At 48.8% G+C, this 23,639-nt stretch overlaps 1 protein-coding gene across 9 annotated transcripts in view; it reads left to right on the forward strand.

Moving 5' to 3' along the window:
- The window catches only part of aff2 (AF4/FMR2 family, member 2), a 536,338-nt gene that overhangs the window by 468,495 nt on the left and 44,204 nt on the right, over positions 1–23,639 (forward strand). For 8 of the 9 annotated variants that reach the window (XM_038775398.1, XM_038775391.1, XM_038775394.1 and 5 more), the window contains one exon: positions 20,354–20,516. In XM_038775398.1, coding sequence (XP_038631326.1) covers positions 20,354–20,516 — 163 coding nt within the window. The remainder of the gene's footprint in view (positions 1–20,353; positions 20,517–23,639) is intronic. The other variant, XM_038775392.1, reaches the window with a different exon arrangement.

Here is a 23,639-nt window from a genome sequence, read left to right on the forward strand (position 1 = left end):
TAATGCTTACCTCAACATTGGTCATCATGACAACGGTCATCGATCAATGTAGAACCCCATCTGGCACACTAATATCCTTCAGGGAAGGAAATCTGCCATCCTTGCCTGGCCTGGCCTTCATGTGACAGATCCATACCAATGTGATTGACTGTTGAGGGCAATTAGGGATGGGCAATATAAATGCAGGCCTTGCCAGCGACCCTCACATCCCATAAAAGAATAAAGGAAAAAAATATATCGATTCATAGCCTGAATGGTCTTCCTCAGAAGTGGACATATTTTCACATTTAATCTACACATGCCCCATGAACCCCCTCCATAATTAAAAAGACCGTTATCAGGTTACACACATCAGTCTTCTCTTTCCTCGCGAAAAGGACCCCAGCCTATTTCCTGATAGGTATAATCTCACAGTTCAGATCACGTCCTGGTAAGTCTTCTTTTGTATTTTCTCCGTTGCTTCAATCTGTCCCCTTTGTAGAGCACAGAGAACATGACTGTGCACAGTACTTTAAATTCTGAAGGTCTTTTAACATTTTGGAGGGTGGTGGGGGATCAGACAATTGGGTGTGAAGGAGGGTTTGTCCTCTTCAAGGTTCTCCAAAGTTTAACTGAAGTAACTGGGGAATTATAACTGAGGTTAAGACAGTGAATGCCGTTCTCCCAATGGCAGAGATAGGTGTAAAGAGTATGAACATCGAGGACGAGACAGAGAGTCGCTTGGAAACTTTAATGATTCCAGCGCCAGTGTGTGACATTTCAGACACCGATAGACAGCGAAGTCAGAATTAAAAATGGTGACGAGAGTCACTTTGAGTTCAGCAAAGTTACAAATTCCAGCTTTTCTCTTCTGATAACGCAACCTTTCAGAGCATTGATCCATATTCCGAACGAGGTAGTTTTCAAACGTGAATTGAATAAGTAGAGGGAGTAGAAAAGATTCCAGGACATGGGTCCAGAGAAGGGAAGTTGGACTAACTGTATTAGTCTTTGGAAGACCTGGTGCAGGCTTAAGGGCTGAATGGCCATCGTATTCAACAGATCTGTCGTTGATTTAGTCCAGTTGCTTGTTTTAACCAGCGATAAAGATGCAGCAGTGATTTTCTTTCCACTACTTATACGATTATTCCTGATGCAGATCAGGTGAAACCTGCATGGCATTACTTTTTTATATATACTTTCTGGCATTTGAAATATAATGTATGCCTACATTGATGGACATGAATATCAAAGCATGAGCTACATTAGAGGATGCAGTTTTTATTTAAATTTGTTTTTGGAATGTGGCTAGGCTTTATCTATTACCCAACTATAGTTGCCTTTAGGGCATTAAGAGTCATCCACATAGTCTTTGATTGGAGTCAAGGAGACCAGACTGCATTATGGCCAGTTCCAGCTTCCACAGGACATTAGTCAACCTGTTGGGTTTTCACAGCAGCCTGGAAGTTTCCCGGTGCTAATATGTAAATTTGCAGATTTATTGAATTCAATCCACAATTTGAAATGGCGAGATTTGAATATAGGAATCCTGAGATACTCGCCTGACATTTTTTTTTAGCACTGTTCGAGACCTCAGGACATCACTGTCCGCCACTGTCAGGGTGGCACGTTGGAGGCACAGTGGTTAGCACTGCTGCCTCCCAGCGCCAGGGACCCGGGTTCGATTCCGGCCTCGGGTGATTTCCTGTGCGGCGTCTGCACGTTCTGACCCATGTCTGCGTGGGTTCCCTCCGGGTGCTACGGTTTCCTCCCACAATCCAAAGATGTGCAGGTGAGGTGAACTGGACATGCTAAAGATTGCTCCTTAATGTCCAAAATGTTAGTTGGGGTTACTGGGTTACTGTTGGGATAGGGTGGGGCATAGGACTAGGTAGGGTGCTTTTTCAGTGCGTCAATGCAGACGTGATCGCCCAAATGGCCTCCTTCTGCACTGTAGCGATTCTATGATCACAAAGTTCAGGTTCAGGGTTAGCACTGGGCCCAAGCAGGTGGAGTGGAACTGACTAGGTTGCTCTGCAGTAAGAGTCACATGGACCCGATGGGCTGAATGGCCTCCTTGAATGACTCTAAATGACTCAAAGTGCTTTGCAGCTAGCCAAGTACTTTTGAGATGCAGAGCTCAATTTAACGAGAAAAAAGAGTCCCAATTTGGGAGCGGGGTGTTTCTTGGAGCACGCAATGCCAACAACGGCCCCGCTATTAAACGGGACTTTGTTTTTTCTGGCAGGCCACGGTGTAAAACGCCCCACAGAGGCTGCACTTACCTCACTTCCTGCACTGCGAACCCCACCAACGCATTGAATAGTGGTTCTCCGAGCCTCCTCCCCCTTCACCCCACCTCATAAGGGCAGGGCAACCCCGGGCCAATTCCTGGCGTGGGCAACATGGCACCCAGGCACCTGGGCATTGCCAGCCTAGCACCTGGGCGCTACCCCTGCCAACCTGTGAATGACACCCTGGAACCCTGCCAGTGGCACTGCCAAGGTGCCTAGTGGCATCAGGGTTGTCAGGGCACCACCTTGCCCTGAGCCCAAACACCCCGGGGGCCTCCAATCGCCTGCAAGAACTCCCCCCAAGTGCCGTTATTCATACTCTACATTTATGGAAACCAGTGCTAAACTGCAAGGTATCTCTGAAGGGGGCTTTCGATCCGGGCCTTGGGATACTCAAGCGCAGACATATTTTCGTGAAGCTCACTGTTCACTTAAATATGCAAATCACTAGTGAGGGTGAGATCCAGATCGCAACATCTTGCGAGATTTTGTAAAATCATGTGAGCCTCGCTGCGGGATTGAACGGTCTCGTTGGGTCACCGAGTCGGACGCGATGAGGCCGTTCGATCGCGCCCGTAGATGCTGTTGTGATGTAAAATAGTGGTACCAGAGCGAGACCCCACAGAGCCAGACCCCGCAGAGCCAGACCCCGCAAAGTATAACCCCGCAGAGTGAGGCTCAATAGAGTGACACCTCGCTGAGATCCCGCAGAGCGAGACCTCGCAGAGAGAGACCCCACAGAGCGAGACCCCGCAGAGCCAGACCCCGCAGAGCCAGACCCCGCAGAGCCAGACCCCGCAGAGCGAGACCCCGCAGATCGAGACCCCACAGAGCGAGACCCCGCAGAGCGAGACCCCACAGAGAGTGGCCCCACAGAGCGAGACCCCGCAGAGCGAGACCCCACAGAGCGAGACCCCACAGAGTGTGACCCCGCAGATAGAGACCCCGCAGAGCGAGACCCCACAGAGCGTGGCCCCACAGAGCGAGACCCCGCAGATAGAGACCCCACAGAGCGAGACCCCGCAGAGCGAGACCCCACAGAGCGAGACCCCACAGAGAGAGGCCCCGCAGAGTGAGACCCCGCAGAGCGTGACCCCGTAGGGCGTGACCCCGTAGGGCATGACACCACAGAGCCAGACCACGCAGAGCCAGACCCCGCAGAGCGAGACCCCGCAGAGCGAGACCCCGCAGAGCGAGACCCCACAGAGCGAGACCCCACAGAGCGTGGCCCCGCAGAGCGAGACCCCACAGAGAGTGGCCCCACAGAGCGAGACCCCGCAGAGCGAGACCCCGCAGAGCGAGACCCCACAGAGCGAGACCCCACAGAGCGAGACCCCGCAGATAGAGACCCCGCAGAGCGAGACCCCACAGAGCCAGACCCCGCAGAGCGAGACCCCGCAGAGCGTGGCCCCGCAGAGCGAGACCCCACAGAGCGAGACCCCGCAGATAGAGACCCCGCAGAGCGTGGCCCCACAGAGCGAGACCCCACAGAGCGAGACCCCACAGAGCGAGATCCCGCAGAGCGAGACCCCGCAGAGCGAGACCCCACAGAGCGTAACCCCGCAGAGTGAGACCCCGCAGAGCGAGACCCCGCAGAGCGAGACCCCACAGAGCGAGACCCCACAGAGCGAGACCCCGCAGAGCGAGGCCCCGCAGAGCGAGACCCCACAGAGCGTGGCCCCACAGAGCGTGACCCCGCAGAGCGAGACCCCGCAGAGCGAGACCCCGCAGAGCGAGACCCCGCAGAGCGAGACCCCGCAGAGTGTGACCCCACAGAGTGTGACCCCGCAGAGCGAGGCCCCGCAGAGCGAGGCCCCGCAGAGCGAGACCCCGCAGAGCGAGACCCCGCAGAGCGAGACCCCGCAGAGCGAGACCCCACAGAGCGACACCCCGCAGAGCGAGACCCCGCAGAGAGAGACACCACAGAGAGAGACCCCGCAGAGCGTGACCCCGTAGGGCGTGACCCCGTAGGGCGTGACCCCGCAGAGCGAGACCCCACAGAGCGAGACCCCACAGAGCGACACCCCGCAGAGCGAGACCCCGCAGAGTGAGACCCCACAGAGAGAGGCCCCGCAGAGTGAGACCCCGCAGAGTGAGGCCCCACAGAGTGAGAACCCGCAGAGCGAGACCCCGCAGAGCGAGACCCCGCAGAGCGAGACCCCGCAGAGTGAGGCCCCGCAGAGTGAGGCCCCGCAGAGAGAGACCCCGCAGAGCGAGACCCCACAGAGCGAGACCCCGCAGAGCGAGAACCCGCGAACAGCAAAGTGATCGTTTTGAATCAATGTTGATTGGGGGATAAATGTTGGCCGGTACCCCAGGGGAACTCCCCTCCTCGTCTTCAAGATGTTGTGTTGCCATGGGATATATTATGGGATATATGAACACTAACATTTTTCAGTGGCCACCATGACAGATGACAACTTTATTGGATTTTTAAAAATATGATTATACCTCACAGTGCCTAATGAGTGCAAGCTGTGTTCGTAACATTAATATCGAATAACCAGTTAGCCAGGCTAAATTACTCCGAATGGGAGGGATTCCAGGCAAACATCTGTTAGACATTGGATTCCATTCTCTGCTTTGCCAGCCGCAGAACATTACGGACCAGATTTGGAGTTCTTTTTGAAAGTGATACCAATGCTCAAGGACCAGAACAAAAACTAAATCGTTGGAAATACTCAGCAGGTCTGACAGCAACTGTGGAGAGTGGATAGAGTTGGCATTTCAGGCTATGACCTTTTCTCAACCATTATGTTTTCAGTTAATTCGTACACTATAAATATGGGAGAAGGACAACCTTGAGTATATTGAAAGGCAGGTGCACGTCGACCAAGTCAGATGATGCTGGGAAAGGGTTGAAGTGCCAACACTTTATTGGTGCGATCTGAATTTGCCTTCAGTAAACGTTCCTGTCTTTGACATTGTTTGCGATACATTTGAGGGAAAAATGAGAAAATCCCACCACTGCTTCATCCGTTAAACTGACCTGGTCATTTCCGATTTCCTCTGGATGACCTGGGTCTGAATTTTCGGATGGCGAGGGCTCACTTGGCAGGCCCTCCACCACCTTACCAATCCAGCCACGTAACCGCTACACTGCCATTAACAGTCCGAGATGCTATCTGTTCGGCGTTCTACTAAAGATGCTATTACTGTGGATTTGGGCATATTCTCGCAGGGCAGTTGGATTTTTCAGATTTACACTCCTGCAAACAACAGGCAATGCCAGGTATGGATTGAGAATGTTACATTTTATGTCTTGGCAGCTTTAGAAAAATGAGGTTGAATTTTCCGTTATAAAAATGCATTTTTTTTTTACAGTGTCAACCCTATAATTCTGCTTGGGTTATGAATTTTTATGGCTCTTGTTCCTCATGTCAGAATAAAAAGAGCAAAAGACAAACTTAATGTCACATTTCAGCTGATGGACCACTCGAAGTCCAAGAGTGTGTTGCGAATCTTTGGAATGTTCTACCACAGAGGGGTCTGGGTGCTCAGTCATTGAGTATGTTCAAGGTTGAGATTGATAGGTTATTGGGCTGTAATTGAATTTAGGCACTTTGGCTGCGGAAGGAGGACTGATTGATGCAGCCGATCAGCCAGAGTCTTACCAAATGGCGGAGCAGGTTTAAGAAGCTGCGTAACCTACCCCTCATCCTGGCACTTCAGAGATGGCAACCATCTTCTCCTCTCTCACATGAAGGAGCCATGCTTGATCCCCACTCATTAGGTGCTGCTACCTCTGGTTATACACCGTCTATTCCTGTAAGAGAGAGGGTAGTGCCTCGGTGAGTATGATGCAGTGTATTTGGGGTGATGTGAGAATTGCGTGTCTCACTTGCAGCAGTGCTAAGTGTGTGTGTTAGGTGGAGTGTAGGGCAGCACGGTAGCACAGTGGAGGGAAGCACAATAGCACAGTGGTTATGTAATGAGAATGTCACTTTAAGAAATGTTTGGCTGCTCATTATACTGCAGTGATGTCAGAATGTGGGTGGAGCTGAGCTCTGGCTCTGCCTTTTAGTTTCACTTTGAGGAAAGCTCGGGTGCGTCTGTGTTTTTTTGGTTTCGTTTTTCAGCGTTGTAGCTAAAGCCAGACAAAGCATCCGCACTGCTGCTCTCTCTGCCATCAAAAGACTATCTCTTGATCATTTGGTGAATTCAGAATTATAAATGTTCTCAGTAGTGAATGTAAACTTGATGTGCTTCTGTTAAAAGGTGTTTCTTTTGTCTTCTGGATGTTTGGGAAGTTATTAAGGATTACTTAGTGTTGTATTCTTTGGTGGTTGTATTTGAATTGGTTGCTAAGATGTTCACTGTATGTTTTAAAAAGGTTAACTTGAGTTCATAGAATAAACTTTTTTTGCTTTAAAAAATACTTTTCCATTTCTGCTGTACCACATTGTAGAGTGGGCCGTGTGCTCCCCATACCACAATCTATTAAAAGTTGTGGGTCAGGTGAACTCCATGATACACTTTGGGGTTCTCTAAACCCTGGGCCATAACAGATAATACAGTTGCTTCACAGTTCCAGGGTCGCAGGTTCGATCCCCGGCTTGGGTCACTGTCTGTGCAGAGTCTACACGATTTCCCTGTGTCTGCGTGGATTTCCTCCAGGTGCTCCAGTTTCCTCCCACAGTCCAAAGATGTGCAGGTTAGGTGGATTGGCAGTGCTAAATTGCCCTTAGTATCCAAAAGGTGGGGTTACTGGGTTACGGGGAGAGGGTGGAGGTGTGGGCTTGGGTTGGGTGCTCTTTCCAAGGGCCGGTGCAGACTCGATGGGCTGACTGGCCTCCTTCTGCACTGTCAATTCTATGATTCTATGATATGATATGAATGTCAAAAGTAAAGTCGCCATAGTCCAAGATGCCCATAGGCTACTTTCCCCTTTGAGGGGGAGAGCTGGCTGGTGGTGATTTAACCTGAGGATCACCACACCTCAGGTGAGGGGGCAAGGTTGAGAAGGCGGGGCCTTCATGATAGATTGGGAAATGTCACTTAAAGGGATGTGAATAGGCAATAGCAAACATTCAAGGAGCGTATGGGGGAACTGCAACAATTGTTGATTCCTGTCGCGCGCAAAAGTAAAACGGGAAAGGTGGCCATTCCATGTTTTACAAGGGAAATTAGAGGTAGTATTCAATGCGAGAAAGAAACATACAAATTGGCAAAGACAGGTCTGAGGAATGGGAGGAGTTTAGAATTCAGCAAAGAAAGATCAAGGGGTTGATTAAGAAGTGGAAAATAGAGTACGAGAGTAAGCTTGCAGGGAACATAAAAACTGACGGTAAAAGCACTGGGGTGATGGGGATCAAAGGATAAGAAGGGGATTGGGTTATTGAGTTGGATGATGAGCCATGATCATAATGAATGGCAGAGTAGGCTTGAAGGGCCAAATGGCCTCCACCTGCTCCTATTTTCTATGTTTCTATGAATAACCTTAGCCGGTACGGGAATTGAAGCCACGCTGTTGGCCTGGCTCTGCATCACAAACCAGGTGTCGAGCCAACTAAGCTAAACCGTCCCTGAATGTCAGGTGTGAGGCCTGTCTGATAGCCATTGTTGGCAGGCTTGTGATGGCGTGTGATACTTTGAGCAGGATGTGAGGCAAGTGATGCAGTTGGTGAAATGTGGAACTTTGAAGATGCGTTCACTGACCTTGACTCCTTGTGTGAACTTGTTTGAACTACACGTGGCATCACACACAGGTCCTCAGGGCTAGATTGGTGGCATTGACCGCCATGGCAGATTCGTTCACTATAATATTGACTGAATAATACCAAGCACCAAGCACAGTGTTCACAGCAAACCAGCCAGAAAAAGATTACAGTTGTAAAAATGTAATTATTACATTGATAGATCTACATGCATACAATAGTCAAAGTGTTGGAATGGCCATGCGTGTTGGCAATAAATTATAATATTTTTCATTTATTAAGTTTGCTTATCGACTTGTTAACTTTTATATTAACTGGTCGCCTCGCACTGGGAATTTATAACTGGCTGCAAGTGCATTAGGGTCATTAGTCGGACCACGGAATTAATCGGAACACAAGTTATTAAGCGAGTCAGAATGAGATTGATTGGTGTGAATGGGGACTGTATTCTCCGTGTTGCTGTGCTATCTTTGATTCTGTCTCTTGTTCGGAGTCACTTTCAATCAGCTCTAGGTGAATGTGACTTCATATCAGTGAAGAGCTGTGGATACAGGATTATTTTCAAGGTATCAAGTGATGATCTTTGAAAGGTACATTCACCACTACTCAGGTGTCTTTCATTGGCAATCATGGGCGGGATTTTCTGATCTTGAGGCTCAGTGTTGACAGCGTCGTAAACGCTGTTGCGTTTCTCGACGGCGTCAACATGCCCTCAGGAGCAGAAATTCTGACCCCTACAGGGGGCTAGCACGGCACTGGAGCGACCCACGGCAATCCAGCTGCCGTACCCGGTGTCCGATGGGCGCCGTGTGGTCCGCACATGCGCAGTGGGACCGGCGCGAATGCCGCGCTTGCGCGGTGGCTCCTCTCACGGGGGCATAGGGCTACAGGGGCCGACGTGGAACAAAAGAGGCCCTCAGCCCGATAGGCCGGTCTGCCGACCAATCGGCCCCAATCACAGGCCAGGCCACAGCGGAGGCTCACCCGAGGTCAGACCCCCCTCCCACCCCTCTCCAGGCCGCCCCCCAGATGCATTCATGGCGAGGTCCCGCCGGGTAGGAGCAGGTGTGAACAGCGCCAGCGGGACTCGCCGTTTTTACCATGGCCGCTCGGCCCATCCCGGGCCGAGAATTGCAGAGGGGGCCCCGTAGAGTGGCCCCTGACCAGCGGCGCGCCGACCTGCTGGCACCAATGGTGCCAATTCTCAGTGCTCTGGAGTATTGGCGGACCGCCGTCAGGGTGGCATGGCGTGATTCGCGCTGGTTCTGGCGATTCTCTAGCCGGGACCTGAGGTGAGAGAATCCCGCCCCATATTCTGACACTTCCAGTGTTGAAAATGCTCAGTCTGCCTCCAAGTCAAAAACACTTTATTCAGATGATCGGATAATGCAACCCTGTCGATATTGCAGTGTTTCCTCTGTCCTACGTTATTTACGTTGCTTAGTTCAAGTGATTTGATTTGATTTATTGTCACAGTATCATAGGTACAGTGAATGTGTTGGTCTGCGTACAGTGCAGACAGATTGTTCCATACATGAAAACATAGGACATACGATAAATACACAATGTAAATACAGAGACACAGACATCGGGTGAAGCATACGGAGTGTAGTGCTACACAGTAGAGAAGATGCGTGGTGCAATCAGTTCAGTCCATAAGAGGGTCATTCAGGAGTAACAGTGGGGAAGAAACTGGTTTTGAATGTGTTTGCGCGTGTTCTCAGACTTCTGTATCTCCTGCCCAATGGAAGAAGTTGGAATAGGGAGTAAGCCGGGTGGGAGGGATCTTTGATTATGCTGCCCGCTTTCCCCAGGCAGCGGGAGGTGTAAATGGAGTCAATGGATGGGAGGCGTGTTCGCGTGATGCACTTAGCTGGGCCCATGACTCTTTTGAGCAACTCTGATTTTATTTGGTCTAACCAATGACTTTGAGTTGCTAAGAGCAAACCGTACTTAGCAGCAGACTCCTGTGGCAATAATACATTGGGAGGGATTCTCCGTGCGTTCACACCAGCGGGATACTCCGTGCGTTCACACCAGCGGGATTCTCCGTGCGTTCACACCAGCGGGATTCTCCGTGCATTCACACCAGCGGGATACTCCGTGCGTTCACACCAGCGGGATTCTCCGTGCCTTCACATCAGCGGGATTCTCCGTGCATTCACACCAGCGGGATTCTCCGTGCGTTCACACCAGCGGGATTCTCCGTGCGTTCACACCAGCGGGATTCTCCGTGCGTTCACACCAGCGGGATTCTCCGTGCATTCACACCAGCGGGATTCTCCGTGCGTTCACACCAGCGGGATTCTCCGTGCGTTCACACCAGCGGGATTCTCCGTGCGTTCACACCAGCGGGATTCTCCGTGCGTTCACACCAGCGGGATTCTCCGTGCGTTCACACCAGCGGGATTCTCCGTGCGTTCACACCAGCGGGATTCTCCGTGCGTTCACACCAGCGGGATTCTCCGTGCGTTCACACCAGCGGGATACTCCGTGCGTTCACACCAGCGGGATACTCCGTGCGTTCACACCAGCGGGATACTCCGTGCGTTCACACCAGCGGGATTCTCCGGTCCCATTGCAGTGAATGGGAGATTGGGCTGAGCGCCAGATTCTCCGTCCTCACCAGCAGCGGTTTTGGGGCGGACTCGCAATGGAGAATCCCGGCCATCGTCTTGAAGCTGCATTTATAAAGTTCCAAGTCGATCTGAGTGAGGTTCATTCATAGAAAGAAAGAAGAGAGACATAAATAGGCTGGAGATTATTGAGTGACTCATAGCCAGCTCTACTGGGCTGGAGATGTTGCTCCCATACCTGACAACAGACCTCCAAAGCAACTGCTCCCCTCGGATCAGCAGGAGACTCCCAGGAAGAGAGCGGAAACACGTCAGGGGGTGGTCCTCAAAACCACCCCGGAAGAGGTCAAATATCCCCATTGACTCATGGGAGTCCCTGGCCTGTGGCCCAAAATAGAGAAGGGTCATTAAGGAGGGTGCCGAACACACAGAGCAACTTTGTCGGGAAGGTGCAGAGGCGAAGGTGAGGTGTCAGAGGGAGCGCACAAACCTCCCGACAGCCCACCTACCCAAACCCTCTAGCACGTGTGCAGAGACTGCAGATTGCACAATGGATTCATCAACCATCTCAAAGTCCATCGGACCGGAGCGGAAATAAGTCATCTTCAATCCCGAGGCACTGCAGATGGAAGAGGAGGTTATTGGTAGTGTTATCACCACGTGAACAGGTTATGATCTCCCATTGCCGGGCAGGATAGAAACATCGTTGCAATGAGGGAATGACTTAGCCTGCCAGATCGTTCTACCCACTGTGTGCTGATTGTCATCTGTCTCTTTGAGAAGGCAGTTGGGACATTTAAGACGGGTTTCAGATGTTTGGGGAAAAGGTGGGTGTATGGAGTTAGGTCACAGGTCTCATTGAATGGGGGAATCAGGCTTGAGGGGCTCCATAGCCTCTTCCTATTCTTATGTTCCCATGTGGGACTGCTGACATTTTACGTTTGGTTTCCTTGTGGATCCGGAGAAGCAAGAGTGACTGGTAAGATCTCTGAAAGCTGGACACTGTTGGTGTGATCCCATCCTTTGGCGCTCGATGTGACTGATCGGGCATGTTCCCACAGATTGCCCCCTCCTGCTGCCAGCTTCCTCTCCTGCCCCCTGGCCAGGTAGTGTGGCCCTTCTTAAATCAGGGCCTGGATTCTCTGCACCCCGACGCCGAAACCGCGTTCGGCGATGGGGCGGAGAATCCATTTTCCCGCATGAAATCGGGACTGGCACCAGTTCCGCGATTCTCCGCCCCGAACTGCGCGGAGTGTCCACCACCTGCGGTCATTGCCCTGCTATTCTCCGTCCCGGACCGACCGAATTCCCGACGGTGTATTGCTAATGTGGTCCTGCCGTTCGGGAAACTCACGAGACGGCTGCGGACTCAGTCCGTGGCCGCCACAGTCGGGGAAGGGCCAATCGGAGGGCAGAGGGGGCCTCATTCAGGACTAGGGGCTATGGCGGTCCAGGTCGGGCAAGCGGCCGATCGGGGGGCACCATTTCTGCGGTCCAGGTCCGCAGGATGAGTCCGCCTTGGAGCACCTCCATGCGTAGGCGCAGCCTCTGACCCAGACGTGCGGGGGGCCGTATCGGCAGCTGGAGCTGGGAGCTCCACGACAGCTGTCTGCAAGCCCCCTGCAGGGCTGTGAATCCGTGGCCTTTTGACGACCGTTTTCCTGGTGTAAAAGTCCACAGTTTTCACGACAGCATGGGGACATAGTCCCAAAAACGGTGAATCCAGCCCCAGGATCTTGCTACTCACATATATACACCTCCACCTTCTTTTTACTAGAAATACGCTAATGCCTGGCTTAAATTATTAGACAGTGGAAGGTTTTATACACTCATTGTCTGCTCGTAGCTCATAGCAAAGGTAACTTGTAGCCTGACGAGGCACGTCCAATGAAATACAGCTGCAGTTAGGTTATCCTCGATGGGGTCACTTCCTTCAATTCCAGTATCACACAGAGCAGATTACTCCCTCTAACACTAAACCTTCGTCGGGTTGGAAAAGCTCCAATTGTGGATGGACAGAATGCCAGTTTGCACTCAACCCGCAAGCCTTTCGCAAGCCAGACATGCAAGGCGAGTGTTTCGACATTAAAAAGAGAAGGGATTCAGTTAGGGGTGCATAACAGCAGACTCCTGCGACAGAAGGATAAACCTAACGATAGCCAATGATCCACGAGAAGCAGATGCTGCTGGGAATTTGGGGCTGCGAAACGAGAAAGTGAAAGCTCTGTTAATGATGCTGCATTCAACTAAGGTTTCAGAAATTCTGCGGAACAGTCTTTAGTGCAAGGATCCAACTCTGCCCTTCACTTTTGAATTCAATTCCCAACCCTGCTCACTACCTCATCGTACTCGTCAATCAACCGAGCTCAGCTCCTGAAGCTGTTTTCCGAGCTCCCAGGACATTGCATCATTTCCTTTGTGCAGACAGAATTAGTCAGGAACAATGTTTAATTTTGTTTCAAGCTCACAGTTTGGCAAGACCAGCTCCCACAACCCCCCCCCCCCCCCACCCCCCCACCCCAACTCTCACCCCACTCCTGTTTCTTCCACTCCACCCCTTTTTGATAAGGTACTCATAAATCTTTAACGCTGCTTAAAAAGTTTGTTTTTCTTTTCCATTGCGATAATCTTCCTTGCATGCTGTTTTCACAAGGATTAGGAGTTAATGCGGTTACACGCGCCCATTCGAGGTTCGAATTAAGAAACAGCTGTTCTTTGACTGAGTGCATATGCTCTGCGTCGGCATTCTAGCCGAGCAGCAGGGATAGCTTTTCCCGCACACCTCATGCGCGAGGTGGTTAATTTAAGGGTCACATCTCAGACATTCATGCCTGGTGGAGCCCTCTGCTCCAGTTTTCACTCACACTACCTGGGCTAGAATGTCTCAAAGCCAGCGCGGGATCAGGGAGTGCGGTGATGATGAGGAACAAGTGCTGCCAGGGGAATCTGAAGCAAGTGGAGATCCGGCGAAGAGGAGAAAGGTGGTGATACTTTTCCTATCTTTCTCTTCAGCCGCCAGGAGCTGGTGAATGTTCGGAGATTAATTAGCTAAGCAGGGAGGTGATTAGTTGGTTTTGAAGATTTTACCCCTTTAAACAGGAGCAGGGGCTTAAACCAGTATTGGAGAGATTATATTTGTTGCATTAAATGTATAACTGAAGTAGTTTCACCACAAGGTTGTATAGGGTTAATTAGTAATATAGCAAAGATCCACGAGGAAAAAGTGATCATAATACAACTAAATTCCTCACTAAGTTTGAAAACAACATACTCAAGTCATAATCGAGAATCTTCAACTTAAACAGAGCCGAAAATATAAGTATGAATGGACAACTGGCAAATGCTGATTGGGTAATTAGACAAACAGGTATAGTGCTAAATAAACAGGGTGAAACATTTAAAGTAACAATTCAAAATGTTCGAAAACAATACATTACATTGAAAAACAAAACCTTAGAGTAAGAAAGATCCTTCCGTGGTTTACTGTGGAGGTTGAGGAGGATATTAGATGAAAAGAAAAGGCTTATCATGTTACAAGGAATAGTAATAGGTCTGAGGATTGGGACTGAATTAGAGACAAGTAAAGGGCCACCAAAAAGTTTAGAGAAAGGCAAAATAGAATATGAAACTAAACTAGCTTGTGATATACAAACCGATTGTGTGGGTTTTTGTAAATATACAAAAAGGAAGAGAGTAGCTAAAGTAAACATTGGCCTCATAGAAGCAGTGACAGGAAAAATTGTCATGGGGAATGAGGAAATGGCAGATATAGTGAGAAATATTTTGTGTCTGGCTTCACAGTGGAAGATACAGGTTTCATACTAGAAATTCAGGATAATCTAGGGACCAAAACGGATGAGGAAATTAGGTAAATATTATCAGAAGACAAAAGATCCTAGAGAAACTCAAGGGACTAAAATACGACAAATTCCAAGACTTAATGGCCTACACTCTAGGGTTCTAAAACATAGCTGCAGAGGTAGCGGATGTGTTGGCTATGATATCCCAAAATTCCCTACATTCCGGAATGCTCTCAGTAAATTGGAAGCAAATGTAACACTGCTGTTCAGCAGCCACCACGACAGGTTCACGGTTTGTGAGAGCAGACGTGGACCGCGCCGTCGGGTACTCGACCCATCAGAAGTGGAGCATCGCGTGTGGGCCGATTAAGGAGATGCGAACGGTGTTTTAACTGCATGCGCCGTGCGTCGCATTGATGCCATTTTCGAGGAGGTGGAGCATCACAATTTGGCATCAAACCAGCACCTGCCGCAGTTTGCCGTCGGGAGCTATTCACTGCTCGACCGAACGCCCTGGATTTCGGCATCGGCCAATAGAGAATCCCACCCGTTGTCTTTCAAATAAGATGTTAAACTAGGGCTCTGTCCACCCTGTCGGGTGAATTTAAAACAGTGCGGCACTATTTCAAAGAAGAGCTGAGGAGTTCTCCCCAACACCCTAGCCAATAAATATCACAAAATAAAATATGATTTGGGCAATATCACATTGCAGTTTGGGGAGCTTGCTGTACATAAATTGACTGTCACATTTGCTACATTACATCTGTGACTAAATACTATTGTCTGTAAAGCCCGTTGGGACATCCTGCAGTCTTGCAAGGCGCAGTTTCAATGCAGGTCTGTTGATGAAAACATTCAAACCATAATTAAATTGCACAAGCTCACCACAGACAGTATCAGGCAGACAATTCAAACATACCTCGGTAAAAACATAATCAATCTTGTGAAGTCAAGGGATCAAAATGGATTTTCTTGTTTTCCCTGTTTAGCTGTGAGATTCTTTCTTGATCACACAACATTGCAAGCTGTTAAATCAATAGTCACTTTACCGTCTCAGGTAAATGCAAATGTCCCACCCGGCTCTTTCGAAGAAGGTGCTTGCGAGTTGTCCCATTTGTCCCTTGGCCATAAATTTGACAGAACTCCATTTTGTGGGAGCTTGCTTCAAATTAGCTACAGTATTTCCGACATCTCAACAGTAACTGCACCTTCCAAACCCATGACCACTACCATCTAGAAGGACAAGAGCCGCAGATACCTGGGAACCCCACCACCTGGAGGCTCCCCTCCAACTCACTCACCATCCTGACTTGGAAATATATCGCCGTTCTTTCACTGTCCCTGGGGTAAAATCCTGGAACACCCTCCCGAATAGCACTGTGGGTGTAGCTACGCCACACGGACTGGGAGGTTCAAGAGGCAGCTCCCCACCACCTTCTCAAGGGCAATTAGGGATTGACAATATATACTGGCCCAGCCAGCGAAGCCCACATCCCATGAATGAATAAAAAAAAACATCCCAAACACTTCATCAGCTGCAAAGTGCTTTGGGACATCCTGAGGTCATGAAAGACAATACATGAATGCAAGATCTTTATTTGTGTCTCTGTTAGATCCGCAAATACGGAGCTAGCATCATTTGTTTGAAAGTGAGTCAATTGACAGGATCTAGTAACAAAACGTGGTTGTTAATTCCAGAGATGCTCAGAAACTCAACTGTCAGTGATTTCCTTCGGGCCCCCAAGGCGATGGATTTGACAAATGTTCTTCTTCCCCGTTCTGTCACAAGGCTTTGTGTCTGCAGAATGCAACGCTCCTGGATGCATCCAACCGACAGCTCTAAGAGAGGAGAAAGGTCTTTAAGTGAATTAGAATGGTTTTAAACTGGAGTGATCGATCAAATAAATTCTGACCACTTTAATTGGTTTCACTAAATTTAATTGGTCGTAATTTCACGACGAAACGTTTGATTTAGCTGACAAACCTGCCCCTCTGAGGAATATCATGACATTATAGCATAGCCATAACAGTTGATTTTACACAATTACAGTGTGTGAAAGCAATAATTTAATATATTAAGAACTTTAATGATTTTTAAGGCAAGTCATTGCACATTATGATCTCTGAAAGTGCTGAAATTATTCTTCAAGGTAATTTATCACGAGATTATAGTAACTGATGTGTTGAAGATCATTTAATAACAGCATGGTTGTGCTGGAGTGGTTGCATAGAAAACATGGACATTAAGAATCTCTCGGTTAGGGTTCTGGTGGAAAGCAACTCTCTGTGTTACTGTGGCTGTTTGGAAGACACAGTTGTGTCGTCGGACTGGGGAGTATAATAGGCAGAGCTAGAATCATCGAATTTACAGTGCAGAAGGAGGCCATTTGCCCATCGAGTCCGCACCGGCCCCACTAAATACAGATCTGGCTGGGAACCGATGTTATACAGAATACAATCTTAAAAAAATAGAACAGGGAGAGAATGTAGCAAGGCCCAGGCCCAATCAGTAATCCTAACGGACCGAGGCCTGTTCTCTCTCGCTGCACACTGCTGTCCCCGATCCATGAAGCAGGCAGATCGAACACCTGAGAGTTATCTAGCTCCTGAAGCGGCTATCAATCTCAGCGATCTGCACAGCACAAGCAGGAAGTGAGGTGGGGGAGGGGGGGAGGGGAGGTTTAGAGTTTCCACTTTGGGTACTAAATGTATATGTAAAAAATCTTTATTGTCCCAAGTTGGCTTACACTAACACCACGATGAAGTTACTGGGAAGAGCCCTGAGTCGCCACTGGCACCTGTTCGGGTACACTGAGGGAGAATTCAGAATTCTCAGCTGGTACAGGAATTGAACCCACGCTGCTGGCCTTGTTCTGCATCACAAACCAGCTGTCTAACCTACTGAGCAAAACTAGCCCTCTATTGCAACTGTTAGAAAACTTTCCCTAAAATGTTCTAAAAATTGGGTCGGTCTGGTTAGGCTTCAAATTCCTGCTAAAATTTGATTGCATAATCACAGAGATAAAATCTTCCCTCAGTCAACTCAGTCCGGCAGTGTAATCGAGAATGACCATTCTGAAGAGCTCTTTAATGTTGTGCTAACCCGGTGCAGTTTTATTAATTCAGCCAAGAGTGGGTTTATCAAAGGAATAAGCCTTTTTAATAAAAGTATCCAGCACTTCGTCAACGAATAACATGATTTTCAGTCACTGGAAATGCATTTAAAAAGCTATACTGAATAAATTAATATTTCATTGCACCAGTCAGTTTTTTTGGCAAATTAAGTATTTGTTGACGTGAAAATATCTTCAAAAAAAATACCAACTATTGCTTGTGCGCTTAAGCAATTTCAATTAACTCGATAGAATTCGTAATTAAAAAACTGGTATCAGTAATAGAGAAACAACAGGATTGTTAGAAAAATCGATTCATTCACACTCTTTAGGGGAGGAAATCGACCCTCCACACCCAATCTGGCCTACCTCTTACTCCAGACCCACAACAAACAGGTTAACTCTCAACTTCCCTCCGAAATGGCCTCGCCGACCATTCAGTTGAATTCTTTGTTTTTTAAAACATTTTTATTCAAGGCATTTTCGCACATACAAAAAGAATCTGAAAAACGAAACAATTCAATTGACAAGTAAACAACCACACCCCCCCCTGCTCCCCTGATGCCTTCCACACCTCGCTTTCTGCCTTCCCCATTTTAACCAGCTTACCCCCCCCAAAACCACCCCTCCCCACTTGCTGTCCCCTCAAACGTCCTTAAAGAAATCAGTAACTGGCTTCCACCTCCAGGTGAACCGGTCTGCAGACCCCCTCAATGTGAACGTAACCTTCTCCAGCCTCAGGAATACTGCCAGGTCGGTCACCCCCCCCCCCCCCCCCCCCCCCCCCAAACTTTCGGCAGCTCCGAGCCCCGCCACCTGAGCAAAATCCGTCTGCGGCCTGTCAGGGAGGCAAAGGCCAAAACATCGGCTACTCTCACCCCCTGGCTCCCCGATCGTCCGACACGCCAAACATCGCCCCCTCTGGACTTGGAACCACCTCCACACCTCCTCCACCTCAGACATCACGTCCGAGACTCCCCGCCAGAACCCTCTCAGTCTCGGACATGGCCAGAACATGTGGACATTCAGTTGTATTCAAGAAGGTGGCTCACCAGAACCTTCTCAAGGGCAGTTAGGGATGGGCTGTGAACACTGGCCTCCTCAATGATGTCCACATCCAATTGCCGATTTAAAAAAAAGACCAGCTTATTTTTAAAACTCCCCTGAGCTTTTGCAGTGCTCCAGACCGTTCTACCTGGAACATGCCGATGTTACCGACGATATCAAACGGAAATTCAACTGCCACGTGTATTTTATTTTGCGAACGGCTTGGTTTAAAAAAGTGTCAGCTATTGAAGTGAAGAATGAATAGTCCCTGGCACTCAGGGAACAGTATCAATAGAGTACTCAATGATTTGATCTGAGGAGAGCTCAGATGATACTTAACGGTGAAGTATTGAGTTTCCAGACAGTGACTGAAGCTGTAATGAAATTTGAGATCCAACGCAGTTGTGCTGCACTTCTTTGCTGGTGTTACCTAAAACTCTTAAAAACCAGGACAATAAAAGACAATCAAAAGGAAGATCAAACCAAAAGGACAACATTTCATTCCACTTGTGGTTACTGTCAAAATATTTAAAACGGTAGCCAGGAGTCTAATTCCATTTCTTGCAATCTGTTTAGTTGCGTATATTCTCGAAGCAAGTTGGCAATGTCACCATTTACAGAGTTACTTAAAGGGAGGCAGAGTTGTCGTGGTATTGTCGTTGGACTAATAACCCGGAGACCCAGGGTCATACTCTGGGGACCCAGGTTCAAATCCCACCATGGCAGATGGTGAAATTTGAATTCAATAAATAACATGGAATTAAAAGCCTTAAAGGTGACCATGAATCGATTGTCGTAAAAACCCATTTGGTTCACTAATGTCCTTTAGGGACTAGATTAAGAAATTTACAGTGCTGAAGGAGGTGATTCGGCCCAACGAATCTGCACTGGCCCTTGGAAAGAGCACCCTATTAAAGCCCACGCTTCCATCATAACCCAGTAACACCACCTAACCTTTTTGGACATTAAGGGGCAATTTAGCATGGCCGATCCACCTAACCCGCACATCTTTGGACTGTGGGAGGAAACTGGAGCCCCCGGAGGAAACTCACGCATACACGGGGAGAATGTGCAGACTCCGCACAGACATTGACCCAAGCCGGGAATCGAACCGATTGGAGCTGTGAGGCAGCAGTGCTAACCATTGTACCACCGTGCACGCAGCCCTTACCAGATCTGGCCTACATGTGACTCCAGATCCACAGCAATGTGACTGACGTTTAAAAGCCCTCAGGCATGTACAATAAATGGTGGCCCATGGATGCTTTTTTAAAAAGTTAGCGTGCAAATGTGTGGCACAAAGGCTTGTTGAATGTTTATTTTTTATTTTTTATAGAATTTACAATACAGAAGGAGGCCATTCGGCCCATCGAGTCTGCACCGGCTCTTGGAAAGAGCACCCTACCCAAGGTCAACACCTCCACCCTATCCCCATGACACAGTAACCACACGCAACACTAAGGGCAATTTTGGACATTAAGGGCAATTTATCATGGCCAATCCACCTAACCTGCACATCTTTGGACTGTGGGAGGAAACCGGAGCACCCGGAGGAAACCCACGTACACACGGGGAGGATGTGCAGGCTCCGCACAGACAGTGACCCAAGCCGGAATGGAACCTGGGACTGTGAAGCAATTGTGCTCACCACAATGCTACCGTGCTGCCCCTTCCTGAAGGCAGCTTTCCTGACTGTTTACCCCATGACAGATGCCCTCTGCACCCTCCCTGCCTGGCACCACCTCCAGCCTGGGATTAATATCGTCGGACTACTTTGCAGAAACTCTGTTGAGGCTGCGGCAGGAACATGGCCAGAATCGGAAAACTCTCCCTACCCCTTGTTATTTTTGGAAGTGACCGGATTAACTCTCCTCTTCTTTCTTCCAGCAGCATCACGTTGCAGAATTCCCATGGCACAGGCTCTGGCCATTCCAGCGGCGGATGCAGCAGCTCCAGTGAGTCCGGGAGCAGCTCGGAATCTGATTCGGACAGCGAAAGCAGCTCCAGCGACAGTGAATGCAATGAGGACTCGCGCAGTGCAACGCCAGAGGTACGGGATGCTCCTGTCTAATCAGACAGCTGCTAGTATGAATGCACCCTGCAGTTTTGTTTTTAGTTCCTTCCGCCACCCAGAAAGAAGCGGGAAGGAGGCAGGTGGGAACACCGCCGATTCTCACGTTCTTTCCCAAGTTATACGCACCGTTCCGACTTAGAATGATATCCCCATTCCTTCACTGTCGCTGGGTCAATATCCTGCAGCAGCCTCCCTAACAGCCCTGAGGTGTGCTGACATTATATGGACTGCAGCAGTTCAGGATGAAGGCTGATTTCCACCTTCTTACGGATAATTGGGGAAGGGAAAATAAATGCGGGCCTTTCCAGGAATGCCCACATCCTGGAATTTTGATGCAGTGCCAGTAAGGGAAAATGAAAGAGAAAATGCTGGAGAATCTCTTTTTTAAAAATAAATTTACATTACCCAATTATGTTTTCCAATTAAGGGGCAATTTAGCGTGGCCAATCCACCTCGCCTGCACATTTTTGGGTTGAGGGGGCGAAACCCACACAGACACGGGGAGAATGTGCAAACTCCACACGGACAGTGACCCAGAGCCGGGATCGAACCTGGGACCTCAGCGCCGTGAGGCAGCTGTGCTAACCACTACGCCACCGTGCTGCCCCCTGCTGGAGAATCTCAGCAGGTCTGGCAGCATCTGTAGGGAGAGAAAAGAGCTAACGTTTCGAGTCCAATTACTCTTTGTAGTAAGGCAAATTGATGGCCGTAATTCTCCGAATGTTGGGATGCTCTCTTCCCGTGGGCAGGTCACCCTGCTCCTGAGTTTCCCGGCAGTGTGGGGTGGTTTCAACGGGAAATCCCATTGATAAGTAGCGGGAGTAGAGAATCTCACCGTCACAAGCGGCACGCTGCCGGGAAACACGCAGTTGGGAGGTCGGAGAATCCCATCCGATATTTATGTTCAAGTCGAAATGGCGTGTGACTTGGTGTTGCTGCGATATTGCGGGTTTTGTCCTTCGAGGTAACAGAAGTTGCAGGTCTGACAAATACTGTGAAGGTAAATACATGTCTGCCTCATGCCTCTTTATTCTCCCTCTCTTCCATGTTCCTCCCTGTTTTTTTTTCTGTTGCTACTGCTTACCTGCCATGGTACAGGTCCAGTAGTGTCAGCAATGGCGTCTCATGCTCAGGTGTTATTCTTACTCCATGGGCTCGGCCATGGATTACTTTAAGCACGTGACCGTCTCTCATGGGCCCAGTCTCATCTCATTCCAATCGTCCCACTGGGGAAGGTGAAGGTGTGGGGAGTTGGTCTGTGGATGTGGAAACCTTGGCTCATCCTTCTGCCAGGTTGGTCATTGTAATCTTCGCACAAAAAGAAGTCTTACAAAACCAGGTTAACGTTCAGTAGGTTTGTTTCAAATCACTAGCTTTCAGAGCACTGCTCCTTCCTCAGGTGAATGAAGAGGTAGGTTCCAGAAACATATATACAGACAAAGTCAAAGATGCAAGACGATACTTTGAATGCGAGCTAGTGATTTGAAACAAACCTGTTGGACTTTAACCTGGTGTTGAACAAGTTCTTACTGTGCTCAGCCCAGCATCTCCACATCATTGTAATCTTCAGCAAAGATCAACAAATGCAGCACAGGTCCACTGAAATCCAGCAGCTTCCTGGACAGTATAGCTAACGTGCTACACCAGCCGCCCAATGAGCCTGTCAAGCTGCTCAACTGCTTTGGGGGAATATGCGAGCGCTGTGCAAAGAGGCCCCTTTTGTGACCAGTGACAATAAAGGTATATTTTGCTTTCCGCTGCATGGGACAGTCACAGAGATGCGGACGCATTGTTGGTACTCGGCCCATGTAAAACCCATTTCGCTTGAGGCATTCCCTTTTTCCTCAGGGAATGTGTGAACAATATATTTACAAGTGTTAACTTGTTGGTGTTGAGTTGATGCACAATAGATATCCAATTTCCAATTTGGGGGGGCCGACAATGACTATGTTTGTTTATTTAATTTTAATACTTTTTAAGTTCTTTTGTTGTTCATTAGGGTTGGGGGGGTGGGGGGATGTGATACATGCGCCGATACGGTCTGGGGGTGTCACAGTTATTATGGGTTATTTTGTTGCATTTCATTGTTTGTCGTTATGTTTTATATTTTCTGTAAAAAATTCCAATAAAAATTATATTAAAAAAAAGAATATAATGATATTCGGTATAAAGGTAAAACAGGATCGAGAGTAAGGGCAGGGGATGAATCTCAGCCACTACCAGTGTGCCTGTGAACAAGGAACTGCGCCCCCCCACCCCCCATCCCACCCCTGGGGGACCAATAACAATCCATACACTTTTACACGTTGTGCTCCATGTGTGGCGACACTATGGGGTTAATAACATCAGTGTTGGGCAGTGGTCCTCAACTGGGCATTAATTGCCAACTTATGGAATTAAATAGGCAGCGGGGCAGGAGGGTGATCCTTGGGTCTTCCCACCGCGGACTGAAGTGGATCAGAGACAGGAAGGTGGCCACCCGCCCGCCTAATGAAATGCCCCCCACTGCGAAACCTGGGGAAGGCTTGAAGTAAAAAGAACAAAGAAAAGTAAAACACAGGAACAGGCCCTTCGGCCCATCCAAGCCTGCGCCAACCATGCTGCCCGTAACGCTCAATGTGTCTACTGGCAGCAAGGAGTCAGATGTAACTAAAATTTAACGTTCAGGCACTTTGGAACCTGAAACATTTTCTTTGCTAAACCAATGGTTACCAGGTGAAAACTAATTTGCCAAAATTTCCAGCTCGGAAACAGGTCAACTGGCCTGCCAGTGTTTCTGCTCTGCACGGGCATTGGCAAGGACCCCTTTTATCTGATTCCCTCAACAGGCGTAGCCCTACCCAGCAGCACTGCTGTACCACTTTAGACAGTTGTCCCATTTCATGATTAAAATTATGAAGGGGTTCAATGTGGTAGATGTAGAGACGGTGTTCCCAGTAGTAAGAAAGTCAATAATTAGGGCGCCATAAATATCAGATAGTCAGTAAGAAATCCAATAGAGAATTCAGGAGCAGCATCTTTACCCAGAGAATGTGAACTCACTCCCACAAGGAATCACTGAAGCAAACAGCATAGATATATTTAAGGGAAAACCAAATA

Source organism: Scyliorhinus canicula, chromosome 17 (assembly GCF_902713615.1).
Source record: "Scyliorhinus canicula chromosome 17, sScyCan1.1, whole genome shotgun sequence".
In the NCBI taxonomy this organism is placed as follows: Eukaryota; Metazoa; Chordata; class Chondrichthyes; order Carcharhiniformes; family Scyliorhinidae; genus Scyliorhinus; species Scyliorhinus canicula.